This window comes from Pteropus alecto, unplaced genomic scaffold (genome assembly GCF_000325575.1).
Source record: "Pteropus alecto unplaced genomic scaffold, ASM32557v1 scaffold338, whole genome shotgun sequence".
NCBI lineage: Eukaryota > Metazoa > Chordata > Mammalia > Chiroptera > Pteropodidae > Pteropus > Pteropus alecto.
The window spans coordinates 682,677-704,540 of NW_006441995.1; the positions used below are offsets into that span (position 1 = coordinate 682,677).

Consider the following 21,864-nt stretch of genomic DNA (forward strand, 5'->3'; position numbering starts at 1 on the left):
CTCTTCAAGATAGTGATTTTGTTTTCTTTGGATATATACCCAGGAGTGGAATTACTTGAACATATGATAATTCTATTTTAATTATTTGAGGAAACTTCATACTGTTTTCCATAATGGCTGTACCAATTTACATTCCCACAAATAGTGCAGAAGGGTTCCCTTTTCTCCACATCCTCGCCAACACTTGATGTTTTTTGATTTTCATTTATTGATGATAGCCAGCACTTGATGTTTTTAGATTTATTGATGAGAGGTGTGAGGTGATATCTCGTGGTTTTAATTTTCATTTCTCTGATGATTGAGTATATTTTCATATGTCTGTTAGCCATCTGTATTTCCTCTTTGGAGAAGTATCTGTTCAGGTCTTCTGCCCATTTTTTAATTAGATTGTTTGGTTTTTTGTTGTTGAGTTGTATAAGTTCTTTATAAATTTTGGATATTAACTCCTTGTCAGATGTATCATTAGCGAATATCTTCTCCCAGTTGGTTGTCTTTTTGTTTTGTTGATGGTTTCCTTTGCTGTACAAAAACATTTTAGTTTGATGTAGTCCCATTCGTTTATTTTTTCTTTTGTTTCCCTTGCCCTAATCCATTTTGAGTTGATTTTTGTGAATAGTGTAAGATAGTGATCCAGTTTCATTCTTTTGCATGTGGCTGTCCAGTTTTCTCAAACACCATTTATTGAAATGACTAGCCTTACCCCATTGAATATTTTTGGCTTCTTTTCTGTAAATTAATTGACTACATGTGCATGGGTTTATTTCTGGGCTCTTTATTCTGTTCCATTGGTCATATGTCTGTTTTTATGCCAGTACCATACTGTTTTGATAACTACAGCTTTATCATACAGTTTGAAATCAGAAAGTGTTATGCTCCCAGCTTTGTTCTTCTTTCTCAAGATTGCTTTGGTTATTTGGCTATTTTGCTGTTCTCAACAAATTTTAGGATTATTTATTATACTGTGGAAAAAATGTCATGAAATTTGGGATAGCATTGAATCTGTCAATTGATTTGCATAGTGTGGACATTAATTTCTTAATTTCTCTTTCTGATAGTTTGTTGTTAATGTATCAAAACAACTGATTTTTGTATATTGATTTTCATACCCTATACCCTTACTGTATTTGTTTATTCTAATATTTTTTTTGGTGGAGTCTTTAGGGTTTTCGGTATATAACATATCTGCATCTAGAGACAGTTTACTACTTCCTTTCTGATTTTGGTGCCTTTTATTTCTCTTTCTTGCTTAATTGCTCTGGCTATAAGGACTTCTAGTACTATGTTGAGTAAAAGTGGCAAGAGTGGGCATTCTTGTTTCTAATCTTACAGGAAAAGCTTTTAGCTTTTCACTATTGAGTATGATGTAAACTGTGGGCTTGTCACATATAGTCTTTATTATGTTGAGGTTTGTTCTCTCTGTACCCAGTTTTTATCATGAGTGAATGTTGAATTTTGTCAGATGCTTTTTTGCAGTTATTGATATGATCATGTGATTTCTTCATTTTGTTAATATGGTGTATCACATGGATCGATTTGCAGATGTTGAACCTTTCTTGCATTCCTGTAATAAATCCCACTGAATCATGATGTACGATTTTGGGGGGGGGGGGGTATTTTTTTGTTTGTTTATAGTTTTATTTGGAGGGCTCTTCCCTTTTTAATTTTTTTTCAATTACAATTGGCATTCTGTATTATTTTATATTAGGTTCAGGTGTATAGCATAGTAGTTAGACATTTATATAACTTACAAAGTGATTCTTCTAATAACTAGTACCCACCTGGCACCATACATAATTATTACAATATTATTAACTATATTTCCTATGCTGTACTTTACATCCCCATGACTTTTTTGTAACTACTTATTTGAACTTCTTAATCCCTTCACCTTGATCCTTTTACTGTATTGCTAAATTCAGTTTGTTAATATTTTGTTGAGAACTTTGGATCCATGTTCATAAGAGTTAACAGCCTGTAATTTTCTTTTCTTGTAGTGGCCTTGTTTTGCTGTCTAGCTTCGCAAAATGAATTTGGAAGTGTTTTCTCCACTTTTTTTTGGAAGAGTTTTCTCCACTTTTCTTTTGGAAGTGTTTGAGAAGAATTGGTATTAATTCTTCTTTAAACATTTGGTAGAGTTTACCAGTGAAATTATCTTGTCCTGAGCTTTTCTTTGTTGGGAGGTTTTCTTAATTACTAATCCAATCTCCTAGTAACTGGTCTGTTCAGATTTTTTATTTCTTCATGATTTGGTCTTGATAGGTTGTCTACTTCTAGGTTGTCCCATTCGTTAATGTATAATTGCTCTTAGTAATCTCTTTTGAGCCTTTGTATTTGTGTGGCACCAGTTGCAATGTCTACTCTTTTGTTTATAATTTTGAGTTCTCTTTCTGTTTTTCTTGATAAGTCTAGCTAAAAGTTTGTCTTTTTTTTTTTTTTTTCCCCAAAAAAAACAGCTTTGTTTAATTGATCTTCTCTATTTGTAGTCTTTTATTTCTGCACTTGCAAGGTATGGTAAGAATGTAATCAGAAAGTATGCCATTCCTTGCATATTCCTTGCTTTGTTCCATTTTAAACAAAGTATGACATGCTGTAGGTCTGAGGTCAGCAAACTTTTTCTGTAAAGGCACAGATAGTAAATATTTTAAGCATTATGGGCCACTTGTCTCTAACATTAATGGTACAAAAGCAACCATAAACAACATGCAAATGATTGTGTTGCTGTATTCTAATAAACCTTTATATCTAAAAACAGGTTGTGGGGCAAAAACAGATGCTGAGCCTGATTAAGATATTAAGTTGAAATTTTATATAGATGTATCTAATAACTAGATTGTTTATTCAGTAGCGAATGAGACCTAAAATTTGCATTTTCCACAGCCATTTAAGTATTTAATATGTGTATAAAAAGACTGGTCTAGTTTTATTTTTCTAGTTCTTATCCAATATTTATAAACGTAATATTAAGTTAGCCAAATATCTTTTAGTAGGATATTTAATATTGTGAGTACTTATTTATCTACAGTGGGGTTATATGTATTAATATTTAATTAATATAATAAATTTAAATATATAACAGATTTAAATTGCCTTTACAACATTTTCTACTTATCACATGTCAATTTGAAATCTTTCCTTTTTACTTTGTGGATAAACTTTTCTGTAATTATCAATATAGAACAACTAAGAATTACTTTTAGGATTTTAAAAAGAATTTCAGCTGGAAAAGTTTCTTGGAAGACCACAGATTTATTCTGATCATTACATTAAGCATCAATAAATATTTTGGGCCATTTTCAACATTCCATACAGTCTGCTAGATGTTGCAAACAATCTGTGACTTTATCAAGTTTATGATCTTGTGGAGGATATGGGTAATTAAAGATACAGTGACAATGTTGTATCCTTAAGGAAAAAGAGTGCTGTGTGACTAAAAATGAATAGTGGATTATGTGGCATTTTTTAGTACAAGGGCAGAAGGAAAAAGCGCAATAAGTTTAGAGAACTTAAACATTTGGCTAATTTATAGTGCAATGTGGAAGAAGTAACGTGGGACTAGATTAAAGTTAAACATTGTTTTATAGCCATGGGTATGGTAAGAATGTAATCAGAAAATATGCCATTCCTTGCATTGTTGGAAAATGTTTTTCTAGAATTTTATAAAATAGATGTTACTAAAATTCTTTACATTCAGCCTAATGTAATAGTAGTCAGTTGAGTAACTAATTATACAATTTAATACTTGATCAGATTGATTAAATACTTAAATAACAAATATCAAGGTGTGAATTTTGTTGACCCTGATTTCATATTTTTATTTTCTAGATGATCTTAACATGTTAAATAGTTAATAGTATTTGAGCTAAATAGTTCTTCCTAAAGTTTAATAAATACATAATAGTGATGTTAGCTATTTTCAAAAATGGTTAAATCATAATACACTTCTTCCATACCTTTTCACATAGACATATCAAATAGCTCTTCCCTTCTATGTCTCCCCCTTCCAACCCATTTCATAAAGTATTGCTAGAGTAACTTTTTGATTCTGTCACTCAAAAAGACTGTAATGTATGAACCTTGCCTACTTTTACAGGCTTACCTACTTCATCTTTTAAGTATCTTGTTCTGTCCAGAGCAGACTACTCACACTTCCCCAAACTTACTCCTCCTGGCTTCCAACTCCTATTTCTTTGCTCCTGTCTTGCATCCTCCACTTTTCCCTCCTCATTCCACCTCATCTCTGTTAAAAAGCCACTGTGCTCATGAAGTACCTCCTAATCCCTCACGCATTGACCTTTTTCTTGTCTCCCCAAAGTATACCTTGTATTTCTTTAGGAAAATTAATTTCTTAAATTAATATATTTATGTTGATTTCCTTTGACTCCTGTTACAAATACATAGATAAACATGACATATCTATCATTTTGCATTGTTTACTTTTACTATTTCTGTGTCAACATCATTCATAATTATCCTCAAGGTGATCTACTCTTCTGTGTTCTATGGTTGGACATTTTGATGTTACAATAGATAAAACCAATCTAAACATCTTTCTTAATGGAGCTTTTTAATTTTGTTACATAAATTTCCTTGGGATGACTTTCCACAAATGATATAAATGGGTTAAAGGGTTTGAACACCATACTCTGTGTGTTATATTTTCTACACTGTTAGCAAAGTCTGAGTATACACATTTCAGCAAATTACAAGCAGACCTGAAGAAATTATTCGCAAAGTCTGGGTCATTTCATATCATCTCAAACAGCCTTATATATAGCAGTTAATTCCTAAAGGCATTGTGTAAAGCATCATGGAAAAGTTGATTTTTTTCAATAATACCATGCATCAAGAAGTTGTCTTGTTAAAAAAAAAAAGAAAAGAAAAAAGATAGCTACAGTGCTTTTTAGAAATATTTACTTGAAAAATAAATAAAGGTAATTTCTGAGTAATACAACGTTTTATTGTAACGGCTTCAAAAACATAACATTGGCAACTTTTATATCAGAATTATAGGCGAGTAATTTCCCTGATACAAGGTAGCAACATAATAGTCTATCAATTTGTAATGAATAAACTCAATTTTATTAATTTTGAGAATATTATTCAAATTATTATTTATCTTTCACTGAACCTGTAGCTTAAGAAACATTGGGCTAAACCCACACATTGGGTTAGATTAACCTAGGACTTTTTCAATCTGAATTGACTCTCCTATTTTGAGAGAGGTGGCGACCATAAAGCTTAAAAGACTGAAAATTTTTTGATTATGACATAATACACACATAATTCTACCCTCACTACAGGAAGAATACTGACATTTTTGCTTTTATTTTAAACACAACTGCTGGTTAAGACCCACAAAATTGACTTCATAATTTGCTTATGGGTCAAAATCTGCAACCTGAAAATTGCTGGCTAAAATTAAAAAGACTTGCCAGTTATTAGTTATAAATGTCTTTAAATAGTGATTTTGTAATGATTCTTTGTATTAATTTCAGGAGTATTTCTCAAAGGCCATCAGAGAGAAAATAGCTGCAGTTTGATTTGACCCTAACCACTCCTCCCTAGCCACAGATGAATAACTGCTCATTTTCTTTTTTTTTTCTTTTCATTTTCTAATTTTTTTGTTATCCTGAACAAGCTTTATTTGGCTTCTAGCCAGTGCCTGGGCTCTCTGCCTCCTTACCAAAATTAAGGCAACTTTGTTCCAGATTATCTCATTATTCATCACTTTCATGTATTTAAGCAAACCTTTCTATTTTCTGACCCTTTTCTTCCAGAAGATGTGGTCTGCCTGATCTTTTGTCTTAAATTAAGCCCTCCTCCTCAATTTCAAACATATCCCTTTCTTATTACCCTGATTACTGTTAACATCTATTGTAAAATATGTGAATTTTACTCTCCTTATTTTCACTCAGTCAAGGAACCTTAGCTCCAGAAAGTGATGTCTCTTTTCTCCTAGTTTTCTATTGCTCTTTCCAAATAATTGATAAAATATACATGTCAAAGTTCTTCCTCTGAGGTCAGTGTTCTTTGACCTCAAAACTTTTATTCACCAATCTTACACGTTCCCAAATTTCTGCTGATTTTGGTTCCTAGTGAACCATCGTCCTCTTTACTCCTAGTTCGGCCATCAGATTAGGTAACCTTGAGGTTTCTGTGGAAAGAGCATTCAATATCCTGGTCTCATAGTTGAGCCTCACATTTTTTCAATGTCTCTCTGTTTTTGCCTCCCAAATGTTACCCTTTTTTAAGGCTGTGTCACCCACAATTTATAGTCCTTGGATGCTCTTCCTATCTGTGGCTTCAAATAAAGAAGTTGACTTGCTTTTAGGAAATTTGCACCAAAAAATGGCTCTTCAAACCATATTAACTCACTTAGGGTCATAAGAGAGGCAGATAGACGGCCTGCACTCTACTGAATTTTTGTTTTGTCCTTGATTGAAGTGAAAGATTCATTTGATGCTACTCTTCTGTAATAGGGTAGATTATTGAAGGAATTGTGACTGAACTACATTATACTTAGCTAAGATGTTTTTAATGGCTTATAAAATTGAGCTTTATTTGAGATTCTTGGTTTGTTTCTGAACATGACTGGTTTCTATTGTCTGAAGCTTCATTCCTAAAGAGTTCATTAATTGAGGTGGTTTATTTTAATCTCAAGGCTATTTTCCCTTTTAAACAAACAAAACACATTGTTATCACACCAGTGACTTTTGGGACTTCTAAGTCTTTTGATGACTTCTGGTTTTAAAAATCTTGTGAATGTGCTAACATGAGTGATTTATACTAGAAATCCATGAATACTAAAGTTGGAGCAAGTACATCTAGAAGTAAATGTATTCCTTAACCTTATTTAGGGCCAGGAAATAGAGGTATACTATATCTAAAAGAATGTATATCTATAAAAGTTGAAAGTGTTGTACCTCACAAAATTGTGACTAAATGCCATTATCCCTCAACCTAGTAACTTAAAATTTTGTGGAATTCAAATACCTGATTTAAAGAATAGTTGGGATGGGAAAAATGAGGTGAGAAAAATAATCAAAATACTAGCAGTCTGAAGTTTTTAAGAAGAGTTCAGCAAACAGTAATCCCTAATATCAGTGTTTTAAACAACAGCGAGACATTGTATTTGCATTTAAAGGATTATTTCCTAATTCAGGGTAAAGAATGTAACCAAATATGTCATAGAGATCATTTGAAGTGCTTGGCGTTTATTCATTTCTGTCGAAACTGATTCAGTTATCCGATCCTTGATGATGTATTAAAGATCCTAAGCATGAGTGTAGGAAAATTAAGCATTTTATTTCTTACCCTTTGTAATCAAGGGACCTGGTTAGTCCATTTATAAAGTGTTTTATAAAAAGGAAGAAAATGTGTTAATTCAGAAATGCATAAACTTATGGATTAGACATTTCTATTCAAAATGAAATAGGGTTCACTTTTGAAGGACAGTACATTGAGAGACATTACCATTGCTGGGTTTTTTTTAAGTTGGGTCATGGACAGAAATGAAACATTTGGACTTTGAATTATGTTGCTGTGACTTTCAGAGTTGTACAGAGGTTAAAATGATCTACAGAATAGTATAGCTCTTAAATCTGATAGTATTCTTTTTAATTTAGGGAATAAATTAACAGTAAACTATAGTGACTAAACTGAATAAAGCTTGATGCCTGCTTTATCAAATATAAGACATACATTTGCTGTGTTTGGCTATTGTGAGGAATTTTTTTTTTTTTTAAGAGAAAAAGGAGAGTCCTTGCTCTCAGGATATAATAATCCACTTTAAAGAAAGTACAAGTACTATTACATATCTTAATCCTTAATTATCTATTGTATATTTATCTGCAGGAAAATTTTAATTCTGAGATATTAGTATCAAGTCAATATGACTTTATGAATAGTAATTTAATCTAAGCAGAACATAATCAGTTACATAAATCTGCTTTTTAAACATTCTCATGATGAAGTAAAGGCCAAATTCTTTGGGTTATTTATATTTATAAACCAGAAAGATTATCGTGTTTCATGTAGTACAAAAAAAGAAAGACTTTCCATTTAAAAAAATATATTGGAAATATTTTCATCGGTTTTTAAAATATAGCAATTCAGAAACTGTATAGGAAATATATCTATAAGTGAACATAAGAGACTGAACCACAGAGTTAGGTTTATCAGAAAGCATTTATCGACCTTCTGTATATACACACTTAATACTATAGGTCGTGTGGAAAGGAAAAGATATATACTAGAAGATGTGATCCTTCCATCAAAAAACCACATATTTAATTAGAGGTATTCAGAGCATTAAGGACTTTTAAATGAGATGCAGAGTGTATTTACCTTGAGGCTGAAGATATGGACAGTCTAAAGCTAAAATTGATTTTTTTTTTTTTTTTTTACCTCTACCAATATTCTGAAAGTAGACCTCACTGATAAAATAAAGTTAAATTAAGAAAGCCAGAATAAAGAAATATTACATGTTTTTAAAATTACACAGATAAGTTAAACTCAAATACCTATGTCTGGATTCTCAGCAGTGATGTTTTTGTAATATTACCAGTCACGATTATTACATCTTTGTTGGCTGAAATCATTGCTATGTATGTTCTTAAAGGTTAGAAGACTAAAAGTTACTGAAATAACTCCTTCGTGATGTTGAGTAAATTTTCATGAAGAATAAAAAAGGATTATACTTCCACTGAGATTAATAATTTGTTTTATATACCTAAATTATTAGTATTATATATTCTTAAAGCTTTGAAATTGTCTTAATTGGTACCAGGGGTTTTTTTGCTATGATTTATTCTTATTCTTAACATAAGCACTATTATCATTTGAATGTTATAGTATTAATGTTGGTTATAGTTACTAATATTCCCTGCTATAAACCAGTATAGTACTCTTTGCTCCCAATTTCTAAAATTTAGCAGATAAGACATCATTTTTATACTTCCATTCAAAGATTTATATGGGTAAGTAAAGTTAGTTTAAATTGTCATCTCTGGTAGTCATCAAGGACAAATTTGCTGTTTTATTTTTTAGCTCTCAACAAGATATTAATTTATTTCTTATAACAACTGTTTTTGTGTCTGTGCATATGTATGTAGAGTTTAGGTCGTATTATGTTGATAGTTTTTATTGCACTATGTTGATGTATTTTCCTCCTGTCTTTACTCTTTCATAGGAAAATATGAACTTATTTTATAACAGACTTGAGTTTACTATTTTCAGTTGTAGACGTATTTTAAAATATTTTTGTTCTATTTATCCTACCTTTCATGTTTCTCTTATTTTCAGTTAAATGCATATATGGGTTTATCTGTTTGAAGAAATTCTCCATGATACTTAAAGGCATTATCATACCTCTCTAAGAGACATTGATAGGTGAAAATGTAAAAAGCTCTTGTCCCAGCCACCATACATTAACCACCAAGGTCATAAAGGAAGAGAGGGACTTGAAAGGTTTCCTCCAATTCTTCTCATTTATACTGAAGGATAGCATTACTTTCGTACTTAACTGCTTCAGATCTCTATAAAACAAATTTGAGTGCTACCAAGAATATGAGATGTACCTCATACTACAAATATACTTTATAATGCCAGTGGCTATCTAGTTTCAGAAAGTTTTTAGTCAGTGCAGACAAATGAAGGCATTATATCAAAAACTGACAATATAATTCCCCATTATTATATTTTTAAAGTTGTTATATAATGATATGTACAAAAACTGCATTATCAGTTTAAGGTAAAAACTTACTGTTGTAAATATGATCTCATTTTGTTAAAATACAAAGGTGACTTAGAAAACTTATATAAGTACTTACATTTTATTTTTATTGTGTTAATTTAGTTAAAATTTCCCTTACATCTTCAGATTGAAATTTTTTTCTTACCTTTTGTTAATAGGTAGTATAGATCAATCAGTGTTAAAAGAATTACCCCCTGAACTCCTGGCAGAAATTGAATCCACCATGCCACTTTGTGAACGTGTGAAAATGAATAAACGCAAGCGTAGCACAGTTAATGAAAAGCCAAAATATGCTGAAATCAGTTCAGATGAAGATAATGATAGTGATGAAGCTTTTGAATGTAAGTATCACATAACTTTCTTATTTTAGAATTAAAAAGTAGATTGATGTGTTTGTCTCGTAATTTTTTGGGTTAGCAAGAATACAGTGATCTTATCTTAATCACATAGCAAGTTTTTTTCTTAATACTTAAAAAAATGTGTGAAAGATGAGATCAGTTGGCACCAAGAAAAATATTTTCATCTATAATTAGCATCAGATAACACATATGTGTCTCTATGTATTTAGCAAACATTTATTGAGGTCCTGCTAATGCTAAGCACTGAGAATAAAAATACAAATAAGATGTAGCCCCTGTCTTTGAAGAGCTTTCATTCTAATGGGGGAAAAATGTAAACAATTGTAGTACAGTGAGAAAAGTATAGTGATAATAGTAAATCTAGGGTGCTATGGGAGCACATTGGATTGGCATCAAAAATCATACTGGGGGTTCAGGGAACGCTTACTGGAAGAGGTGACACTTGATTTGAGTCTTGAAGGACACATAGGAGATAGCCAGGTGAAAAAATATTTAAAACCATGCTGTCACTAAATTATGAATAGATTAGCCACATTGATCTCTGTGGTTTGGACCTGGCTTCTCCTTTTTGCCCAGCTGTGTCCTGGAATTCCTCCCTTGTTTCACTGTTTTCCAGAGCTGGCTTCTTCACTACACAGCTACCTCTCTACAACACTGTGATCACCTGTCTTTGCACTAGACTTGCTATACCTCGCCTGTCTTCCTACTGGTCCACTGAAAAAGTTCTTCTCTTTTATCCCTATCTTCCTTCTTCTGGAGCAAGAGAATTGAGCCTAGCCAAGAGGGGTCAGCAGCCTTGTTTGACTTAAACGGCATTCAGTGGAAACAGACTATGGGAGATCTTCACTTGTGTGCCAACTGACTTAGTCATTATGACCAAAAGAAGTGGGAAGACCACCAGTGTGTTCTACCTTTTCCACCTAGTGTCCATAGATTGAGGTGTGACCAGCAAGGGCAGGAAGGAGAGATGCATGCTGCTATTTTTAAATGTATATTGCTGATGGAAGCCCTTCACCTCCTCCAAAGTTTTTAATCAATGTTCATTTACTCTGATCGTCTTAAAATTGTGAGCTCTTGAGCTATGAGCAGTAAACTATGATTACTGAACAAATCTGAACAAAGTTTTAAAATTGAAATAAAATATATAGAAAAGATAATCTGACATATTTAATTATATGTATAATTGTTATAATTGTATTATGAGATGTATTTACATGCAGTATATTTCAGTGGCTAAAGTTAATTTTTTTTTATTATAATCAAACATTTTGTTCATATGGGAACATACGCTCTGAAGAAAGAGAGGAGAAAGGAGATCTGGTGGCCCAGAAACTGACTCCCTTATATACATGCCTCTTCTTCACTCTTCCTATCCCCCACCCACCCAATACATTACCCATTTCTAAAGGGAATAGCTAAGAAGACGTTCCTTAATTGCAGATCTCAAATCACATTTCAACTCGTTAATTGAGAGTGGCCGCCTGCATTGTCAAGTGGATGAGAATTTAGAAGTTACCTCACAGTTAAGTAGAAAGGACAGCATAATCAGAAATACCCACGAAGTATAAAATAGAGGGACAGAGCCACAAACGCCCCATGTTTGTCATCAGTGCAGCCGCTGTTCTTTTCCCTGCTTACTATTTTTAGAGCTATTATCTCATCTTATGGGAGCACATAGTTTCATCTTAAAGCCATGGATCTCATTATATCTATGCCTAAGTATATTAAAAGCTAACATTAGTTAGAGACCCTGAGCTTCAACCTCTGCTAGGAAAAAGGAAAGTTTTTCAGGATTTTTCAAGAGATCTGAGAGTAGATTCCTGTTTTTCTTGGTTTCTATAATATAAAAAGTCAACTCTGGGCCCATTAATTTGAGTGATAAAATACCAATTGACAGTTGACAGTCGACCAAATTGCCATTATACCACAAGAAAAGTAACGTAGTGAAAATATAGTGCAATACAAAATGTAAAAGTATTGTGAGTACATAAGGAGCAAGCTTATGCTGTTTTAAAGAGAAACTTTTTGAAACTTAAGGTTTTACTGCAGTTTAATAAAATTGGTTTTCCAAAAATCTAAGGAAATAGTTTAGCTGAAGGAGAGAGGGAAGGATTGAGGGGTAATTTTGAAAGTTGGGCCACATAGATTTGGATCGCCGTAGCATAAATATAAGGTCTGGGGAAGAAGGAGGGGTGCTAAAGAAGCTAAAGAGAGATATAGGTAAAATATGAAAAGGGAGGGTGGAAAACACCCAAATCATATTTTATGTACCTCTCTATTAAGCTCCTCCCCTACTTTCAGGATAATGAGTGAAACAGAGAAAGAACAAGCTAGTCATAATGAATTGGGATCCTGATAGCCTTATCACAACACAATGATCATAGCAGTGGATTTTTTTTTTTCTAATTTCCATCCCATTTTCATCGAAATTGCCTAATGTTTAATGAATGTGAGATAAAAACCTTCGTGGCTTAAAAAAAAATTACCACCAATACAGCATGTTGTATGTATTTGCTAACAGTTATAAGATTTTTCAGACTTGTAGAATTAAATGCTTAAAATGGATTTCTGATGAAATTAATTAAAATTAAGAAAGACTAAATTCATATTTGAGGTCATAGAATACTACTTTCTGAACAAGTTTGCTGTTATCATTCCTCATATTTGATAAATTTTTCAGTACTTGAAAAAACATTTAGTGACTGCTATCCATAAGTGATCTATTTCTCTGACACACACCTACTTATATATAAGGCAGCCCCTTACTAAGAGAATGTACTGGAACATACCCTAATCATAAAAGGGTATGTCTTCATATATTTTACAGTCAAATCTATGCCTAATTATGAAAAAAAAAATTCAAGATTTAACTATATCTATTTACATTTGTCCTTTTTTATGATCTGTCTTGCTCTGCCAAGCCTATGACCACAAAAAGAGGAAACAATATTATCTTTTTCTGTCATATTGTCAATAGATTGGACAGAAGTGTCCAGAACCAGAAACCAGACTAGATTCCAAATAGAAATAACTGGAGCAGCATGTAAGGGTAGGATTAGCCAGGGTATAGACTTTGAATATCCACACATAAGGACATTGACACAAGCATAGATAAAGTGTGGGCCAAAGATTGACATCCTTAAATCTCAGCCAGGTAGGAGACTCAAGTCTTTTAAGTACTGGGTATTGATCATAGTTAGTAATTCAGAATAGAAACCAGTCGCAATAAAGCAAGGGAGTCAAATTTAGATCAACAGACTAGAAAATATTCATTATCAGCAACACGTCTTCACTACAAGTGTATGATCCCAAGATGTAGGATACATCAGTTCTCTAATTTAGTTTTAACTTGGTGGTGCTACCCCTAGAGCGAGTATGATAATTATTGGTCACTTGTACTGCTCTCCCAGCCCTCGATGGACAGATATTTCTAATCAGTCTTTTTTGCCAAAATATGATACTTTGTCTCAGGGCTCAGAATTGCTCTCAACATAACGCTATAGGCAGCTATTACCAGTTGATCAGAGTTGGTATGTCAGATGAGATCTGTTTGCCAGTTCTGCCTAAAGACTTCTGTCAGTACTGGTAACTTTAGCAGAATAATTAGACCTCTGGAAGGATAGGGAAAGGATTCAAGGTAACATACATATATATGCTTATATAGCATGTATAAGCTTAAAAGCTTTTCTTCTTGGGTGTAAGCAAGCATGTTGTTGAACTGAATTCAGTATATGAGTATTTACAACTATATAGGTTTATTCTATTTCTGTAGGCTTGTGATGTTAGGTTATCAGAGTCTGTTAAATTTATAACTAAAGTGCGGGCTTAACTTGGCTGTTAATTAATGATATTCATAGTTACCCATATTCTGTCTGTAACAACGTCTCAAAAGTTTACTTTTTCTCCCAGCCCTGTTCCCCATCAATAATCCAAATGCTTTAAGGTGTTTCTGTTTTTTCATCCAGATCCTAGATACAGATTGTTTTACGTGCCTTAGTTAATCTTAAAGTTTAGATATTATCTTTACTGACACTGAATATCTTTTTGAAATATGCACTGTGGTTTAATTCCCATAACATTCATATCTATAATTACTAGCAAACTGAGTTCATGTAAAAAAATCTTTAAGTGTAGATAGGTAATGCTAAAATAAGTGATAACCATTCCTATACCATAATTTATATTTCTGGTTAAATATAATGACTCAGAATTTCCTAGTCCTATACAATGTAGATTTTTTTCTCCATGTGGTTCATTTGTAAAGTACAAGTTATAATAGCCTTTTTAAATGAGGTAAATTATTTGTCATGGGGATTTGCTTCTAGCCTCTAGGAAACGACATAAAAAAGATGATGATAAAGCTTGGGAATATGAAGAGCGTGACAGAAGAAGCTCTGGGGATCATAGGAGAAGTGGCCACTCTCACGAAGGAAGAAGGAGTTCGGGTGGTGGTCGTTATCGAAACCGAAGTCCATCAGATTCTGACATGGAAGATTATTCTCCTCCTCCCAGCCTTAGTGAGGGTAATTCATCAGTGTCAACAGATTTCTTACATAACCCAGTTTAAATTTAGACCTTTAACTTTGAAGAATATTTGATATATTTTTATGAGTTAATTAACTCATAATTTTTAATCAGGCAAAAGTATATAATTAGTTTGGATTGTCAGTGATTATTGTTTTAAGTATTTAATTAATGTTCAGGAAGAAACTAGAAACAAAAATAGAAATATTTTAAATTGTCTTTCCTGCATTTCAGTATTTCTTTTTGTTAATTTTAGTTGCTAGAAAAATGAAGAAAAAAGAAAAGCAAAAGAAGAGGAAAGCTTATGAACCAAAACTAACACCCGAAGGTAACATTTTAATTTGTCTTTATTCATATTCTTCGACTTCCATTTTCTATTTGGAATGTGGACATAATAAGCTTTTTTCCTCCCTCTGTTGCAGAAATGATGGATTCTTCAACTTTTAAGAGATTCACAGCCTCAATAGAGAATATTTTGGATAATTTAGAAGATATGGATTTTACTGCATTTGGTAAAATCATTTTAAAATATATTTATTTACCTTTAAATATAAAATCAATTTAAAACATATTTACCTGTGTGTTTAGTGGATACAAAGGCATGGTCAAGAAAATTTAAAATCTAGTGTGGAGTCGAGTCTAGTCTATGTTACCAAGAAACTGAAAACTTTAGTATAAAAATAAAATATTAAATTTATTTACCTTTAAATATAAAATCAATTTAAAACATATTTACCTGTGTGTTTAGTGGATACAAAGGCATGGTCAAGAAAATTTAAAATATAGTGTGGAGTCGAGTCTAGTCTGTGTTACCAAGAAACTGAAAACTTTAGTATAAAAATAAAGTATTAAATTGGGTATTAATAATGTCTTAAGAATCCAAGTTAAAGTAATTAAGGAAGTCTTTTTGCAGATGAGACAAGTAGGCCCTAGATGAGGAGGGTACTAATATGAGCAATAGGAACTAATATGAGAAATAGGAACCCATCCATTTTTTATTCATTTGTTCTAATAGCCAATATTTGTTGAATGCTTACTGTTTTTCAATGGTGCCTTAAGTGCTAGAGATACAAAGATAAATATTCCAGGCTCTGGCTTTAACTACAGTAAGTCCTTAATGTCCTTGATAGGTTCTTGGAAACTGTGACTTCAGGCGAAACAACATAATGAAACCAATTGTACCATAGGCTAATTGAGGAAACTAAAGTTAAAATCCTATGGCATATTTCTGGTCATGAAAACATTACCGAATTTCTAAAAACCCAGAACGCTTCTAATATTGAACATTGAAATAAATGTGAGCTATACATACATTTACGAAAGATTTTTAAAAAACAAGTAAGATAATTATTCCATTTTGAGGTTGCGGGTGGCCAGAGCCTATCCCAACAGCACAGGATTCAAGGTAGAACCCACCCTAGACCTGATACCCTTCCATCGCAGGGCACACTGAAACACATACCCACACTCACTTGGACTGGGACAATTTAGACACGCCAGTTCACCTAACATGCTCATCTTTGGGACGTGAGAGGAAACCATTGTACCCAGAGAAAACCCACACAGATACAGGGAGCACATGCAAACTCTACACAGACAGTGGACCCGGCTGGGAATGCAAACTCTACACAAGACGGTGGACCTGGCTGGGAATCCTTTTTTTTTTCCTCATCAACATAACAAAATGATGTCGAATAAAACAGTTATTCAAAGACCTACTGTAATACATAATCTAATATGAAAAAATAAAATAGTAAACTAATTACAGTATAATAGAATTAATGTGATATTCATATTACTTTTACAATAATATGTAAAGATTATATATATAAATATTGTTAGGTTTATAAAAACAGTATTTAGAGCTACTCTCAACAGTTTTATGCCACCTTCAGCTTGTACAAACACTAGTGCCTAATTTATACAAAAGCCGTATTGCATACAATAATCTCGATATATCTATTTCAAAATGCCTTAAAAGGTATATTTTGAAAATGCTGCTTTTGTGAAGTTTCTTGCCTAAGTATCATTAATGTGTTTCCCCATTATTTAGAGTAGCAGTTTTATCATTTGTAAAACTTTCCAATTCTGTGCTGAGAAATTGTCTTTTGTGTCATTTAAGATCCCAATAAGAAGACAGATGGCACTCTCAAATTAGGATAATTTGAGGAGTTATTTACAAAGAGATCAATTTCAAAAGTGAGGACAGAATAGCGCCAGAACCCAGGGTTAACAGGCATGGATCTGTTACCATCTCTGTACCCAAGGGAGCATGGGTAAAGAGAACTTACCAGAAATTACCCAGCAGGAAAAGAAAAGTTGTAGAATGAGTTGCCTTGAAAAAAGCAGTAACCTTTTGGTCAGAGGACATAGGCAGCCTGAGGAGACCTTGAAGGAAGGAGTCAGGGAAATACCCTGACCTCACTCTCCTTCTCTTTGATCTTCTGACAGGGCAACCCACTGGCTTGAACCCAAGCAGAAGCCAGAGGGCATGGGGGGGACTGTTGATGTAGACCATCCACGTCAGCTTCCTGGGGCAGAGAGCTTGGTTGAGAAGGGTCAACAGTTAACTAAAATAGTAGTAAAGATAATCTATCTCCTCTTCCCATCTTAGCAGGGTTTGCTGGAGGTTTACAGAGGCCTCTTAGGTTTTTATGTGTTTAGTTTGTTTATATGTGTTTGTGTGTCCATAAATTTTATTAAAAAGTTAAGCTTACTATTTTGAGCTATTTCTTTTACCAAAACTGTTTGGTTTTGTTTGGTTTGGTTTTTCAGGTGATGATGATGAAATTCCTCAGGAACTGCTCTTAGGAAAACATCAGCTTAATGAACTTGGCAGTGAATCTGCTAAAATTAAAGCAATGGGTATAATGGACAAGGTATCTCATTAAAGTAAAACTTATGAATTTACTTAATAGCTAATGTTTGAAATTAAGATGTTTAAGGTAAATTACAAAGTTTACATAAATAGTAATGCAAAGAAAATTCATGGTTGCTTCTAAGAATCTAACTGAATTATTTCTTTAAGAAGAAAACCTTGAATTAAATATTCTGCAAATTATTCTAAAGAAAATCATATTGCATTGAAAGAGGCGTGGACCTGAATTTTTAATTTTTTCATTGCCTTAAATATTTAGATTATTTAAATGCAGAAATACAGTAATTTTTTCTTTGACATTTGCTTTAGTCATTTATAGTAATGAAAGAGTAAAGCTCCGGTTTAAACACATTAAGTATATAGGCTCATTCATTGATGTAGGCTTTATATTAACTTTTGTGAGTTGTCTGTCTTACGAGCTCTCTGTTCCTAAATAGTCTCATTGCATTAATGTGATAGCAGAATATTTTTTCATTGATAATAACTTTACACAATAGTGACAGCATCAAGGGATTGCTTCCTATAATCTTTATGAACCACCATTCACCCCCTAAACTACTGCATGATTGCTATGCAAACACAGTTTCAAGACAAATCCTCTCTCCTCCTTTTCTAACCAGGCTCCCTGTAGCACACAAGTATCTACTCTAAGTCTTAAATTTCCTAGTATGTAATGTAAAAATGATGATTCTTCAAGAATAGTAAAAGAATTAATTAAAAATTATGTTTATCTGTAAAGTTTATTCTAAATAATTTAAACTTATTTAGTTTTTCAATGTCATAATTTGAAAGTAGACTGGAAAATATTTTGATGTCATTACAAAATTAAAATACAATCATTCTTTTTTTATTTATATATTGCATGCGTTCTAAGTAATGAGTGTGATAAATTTTGATGTTTTTATTGAGCTAAAATTGACATGTAACATATTAGTTTCAGGTACACAACATGATTCAATATTTGTATATATTGCAAAATGATCACAGCATAAATCCAGTTAACATCACCATATGTGGTTATAATTTTTTTTCTTGTAATAGTAACTTTTAAGTTATACTTTCATAGCAACTTTCAAATATAAAGTTAACCCTTGAACAGCACAGCTTTGAAGTACGCAGGTCCACTTATACATGGATTGTTTTTTGGTTTCACATCCTTGGATCAAAAACAGTATTTTTGCATTCCCAACATCTGATTGAAAATACAGTCTCAGCTACTGTAAATAATGCGACAGTGAACATGGGTGTACATATATCTTTTCAAATTAATATTTTATTTCCTTCGGATATATACTCAGAAGGGAAATTGCTGGATCACATGGTAGTTCTCTCTTTACTATTTTGAAGAACCTCCATTTTGTTTTCCATAGTGGCTACACTAATTTATATTCCCACCAACAGTACACAAGAGTTCCCATGAGTTTGATGTTTAAAGCCAGAGAGACATATCACACAGTTAACCAAGAATTAATGTGCTCTTGTTTTACATTGATACTACTATGTGCAATGTGGGTGTGTTGATTTATTTTGTATATAGGAATATGACATCATAAGTTCCACAATTACATGTAGCTAGTGGTATTCTATTTCAAAAGCCAACTTGCTAAGTATTTTCAAAGCATGGAAAGTTTGCCAAAAGTCTCAGTTGTTTAATCTGTTGTTAAAATATATAAAGCAGTATTTGGAGGAACTTGTTTCTATACTCCAGGATGAGTAATAAAGTGTACTTAATGTCAGTTACTCTATTGATCCTTCCTTTTGACTTTTCTGGCTGATTTTGTTGAGAGTCTTGATTCTGCTAGAAGTTTTAAGAGGAGACCTATTCAATCAGGAGAGTATTAGTAACAACAGTTGCCTCCTGGCAGAACCTCTAAATCAACTAATTTTTTAAGTAGAGAAAGCAGTCTTTATAAGAAATGAAATAGATACTGAAATGAATAAGAAAGATTTCTTCTAAGTAAAGCAATGTTATACATTTTTAACTCTTACTATTTACAGTTTTATGCTTCTGTTATTGAAAATACTACCTTGGATTTTAAGACATCCACTGTATGGAAGCCGTGTTATAATCAAATCAACAAATGAAATTGTGTGTGGGAGTGAGGGTGGGGAGATGTGTTTTATACATATGTTCAGTGACACTGCCACAAAAGCAAGGGGCCAGGCATTCGAGCAAATTGAGGCTTGACTAACTTTATGGTAAGAGTTGAGTTAGAAACATGCATATGTGAAATATGCCCATTCTGTATTTGCTCTTCTGACTTTCAGAAACAGTGATTAATTCTCTACATAATTCAGAATTTGAGTAGAAGACCTAAGTGGGAAAGTTTTCTTTTTCTGTTCTTCAAGAGGGTGGTAATGTTATATATTCCATAGCCTAAAGGGGATAATTGTACAGAATGTTTCTTGAATAATTTATTACTTTTACCAGTGATTGATAAAAGAATTTATGTTACGATTTTAGCTTTCCACTGAGAAAACTGTGAAGGTCCTAAATATCTTGGAGAAGAATATTCAAGATGGGTCAAAGCTTTCCACTTTGTTAAATCATGTAAGTGTAAGGTCCATATCGTTAATATTACACATCAGCAGCCTGTTTACTTTCACAGCAATGCTATTCAAAGCTCATACATTGGGAAAAGGAACAAATAAAAGCATATTATATATAAAGCAGAGAGGGGCTTTCTAAATCACTAATGCTTTATTTCATTTTACTGCTTATACACCTAAAAAAATGATACTGTAGCTTTTTTTATATTAAAATTGCTTTTTGGAAGACTTTGTTAAGAAGGTTCATCATTTGTGTCAAATATTAAGACTATCTGCAACACATTAAATAGTGTTAAGGTTTTCTGGAATGACAATAATTTCGTTGAGACCGAATCACCTAGCTTTCCAGACAGAAGTCTAGATTTTTGTAAATTAAAATGCAGTCTTCAGTTTTTGAATTACCCATTTTAGAAAATAAATTATGTTTTCAGTAGTCCGCATAGTAATCATTGCTTTTTAATCTCAGGTTCAAAACTACAGTGTTGTTGAAAAACACATATCAGGAATGATTGAGTCAGTAAACATTTTACTACTTTTAAATAAGGCTCTATTTCCTTTTGTCGTTGTTAATTTTCTCTTTGTTCTCACAATAGCAAGAAGAATTTATAAAGTATTTTGACTATAATAATGTTTATACCCCAAACACAAAATTATTTGTATGTATATATTTATAGTTTTTAGATAAAGTACACAGAAGATAAAGGTATCTGTAACTATAACTGGAGTGTCATCTAGTGGTGACATAAGGAAAAGGTATATTATATTTGAAAGCATTGAAACAGGTATCTTAAAGGAATAGCAAGCAGTATCTGTACCTCGTTTCTAATGTTTTTTAAAGATTGTATGCACATCAAAACCCTTACCATGTTTTTCACCCGTGAAAATCAAATATATCATAATTTATTATATATTTTAACCTATAAATGTGTTTATTTCCACTTCATTAACAATGTGGTCTCTTATAGAATAACGATACCGAAGAAGAAGAAAGGTTATGGAGAGACCTTATTATGGAGAGAGTTACAAAATCGGCAGATGCCTGTCTTACAACTATCAACATTATGACATCTCCTAACATGCCAAAAGCTGTATATATTGAGGATGTAATCGAAAGAGTTATACAGTACACTAAATTTCATTTACAGAATACACTTTATCCTCAGTATGATCCTGTTTACAGATTAGATCCTCATGGAGGTTAGTTTGCCCTTTTCTTATATTGATAGTTTTTGAGTATATCATCAAAATTACCTGTTAATATTACTATGTTGGATGGGTCAGAATGCTATGACTTAAAATGGCATCAAAATTATTAGATTACATAGATTATAATAAACACTGGCTTTGATTTGACTAGAATATAGAGCTTTTAGTTAATCCAGTACTTGTTATTTCTTTAGCACCTATTTACATATAATAATTTCTGCTGGTCAGAGAAAATCTCAGATATTTTTGGCTCTTGGTTCCATTTATCACTTCTTAATTTTACCCCAAATATTAATTATTATCTACAAAATGGATTGATACTTTTATTTCTAATCTTTATAAATAAGGAGTGAAATAGTTAATGTGTACGGTAAAAGAGAGGAGGACAAACTTGATTCTTGAATAATATACATTTAGTTATTTATTATTTAATAAATGCAAATAATCTTACTGTCCTGTTCCAATGGAAAAAAATAGAAATAAAGATGAAGTAATATTTTAAATACAAGAATTTAATAGCCACTGAAATGTGCCATACATTATCTGTTATGAATGTTTACTTTCTAACTAAATATGCCTAGAGTAATTTTCTC

General features: G+C 32.3%; 1 protein-coding gene across 3 annotated transcripts in view; it reads left to right on the forward strand.

Annotated features, from left to right (window-relative positions):
* The window catches only part of NIPBL (NIPBL, cohesin loading factor), a 166,465-nt gene that overhangs the window by 94,108 nt on the left and 50,493 nt on the right, over nucleotides 1–21,864 (forward strand). For all 3 annotated transcript variants that reach the window (XM_006919488.1, XM_006919489.3, XM_015595321.1), the window contains 7 exons: nucleotides 9,913–10,095; nucleotides 14,439–14,636; nucleotides 14,894–14,965; nucleotides 15,060–15,149; nucleotides 17,413–17,516; nucleotides 19,980–20,066; nucleotides 21,031–21,262. In XM_006919488.1, coding sequence (XP_006919550.1) covers nucleotides 9,913–10,095; nucleotides 14,439–14,636; nucleotides 14,894–14,965; nucleotides 15,060–15,149; nucleotides 17,413–17,516; nucleotides 19,980–20,066; nucleotides 21,031–21,262 — 966 coding nt within the window. The remainder of the gene's footprint in view (nucleotides 1–9,912; nucleotides 10,096–14,438; nucleotides 14,637–14,893; nucleotides 14,966–15,059; nucleotides 15,150–17,412; nucleotides 17,517–19,979; nucleotides 20,067–21,030; nucleotides 21,263–21,864) is intronic.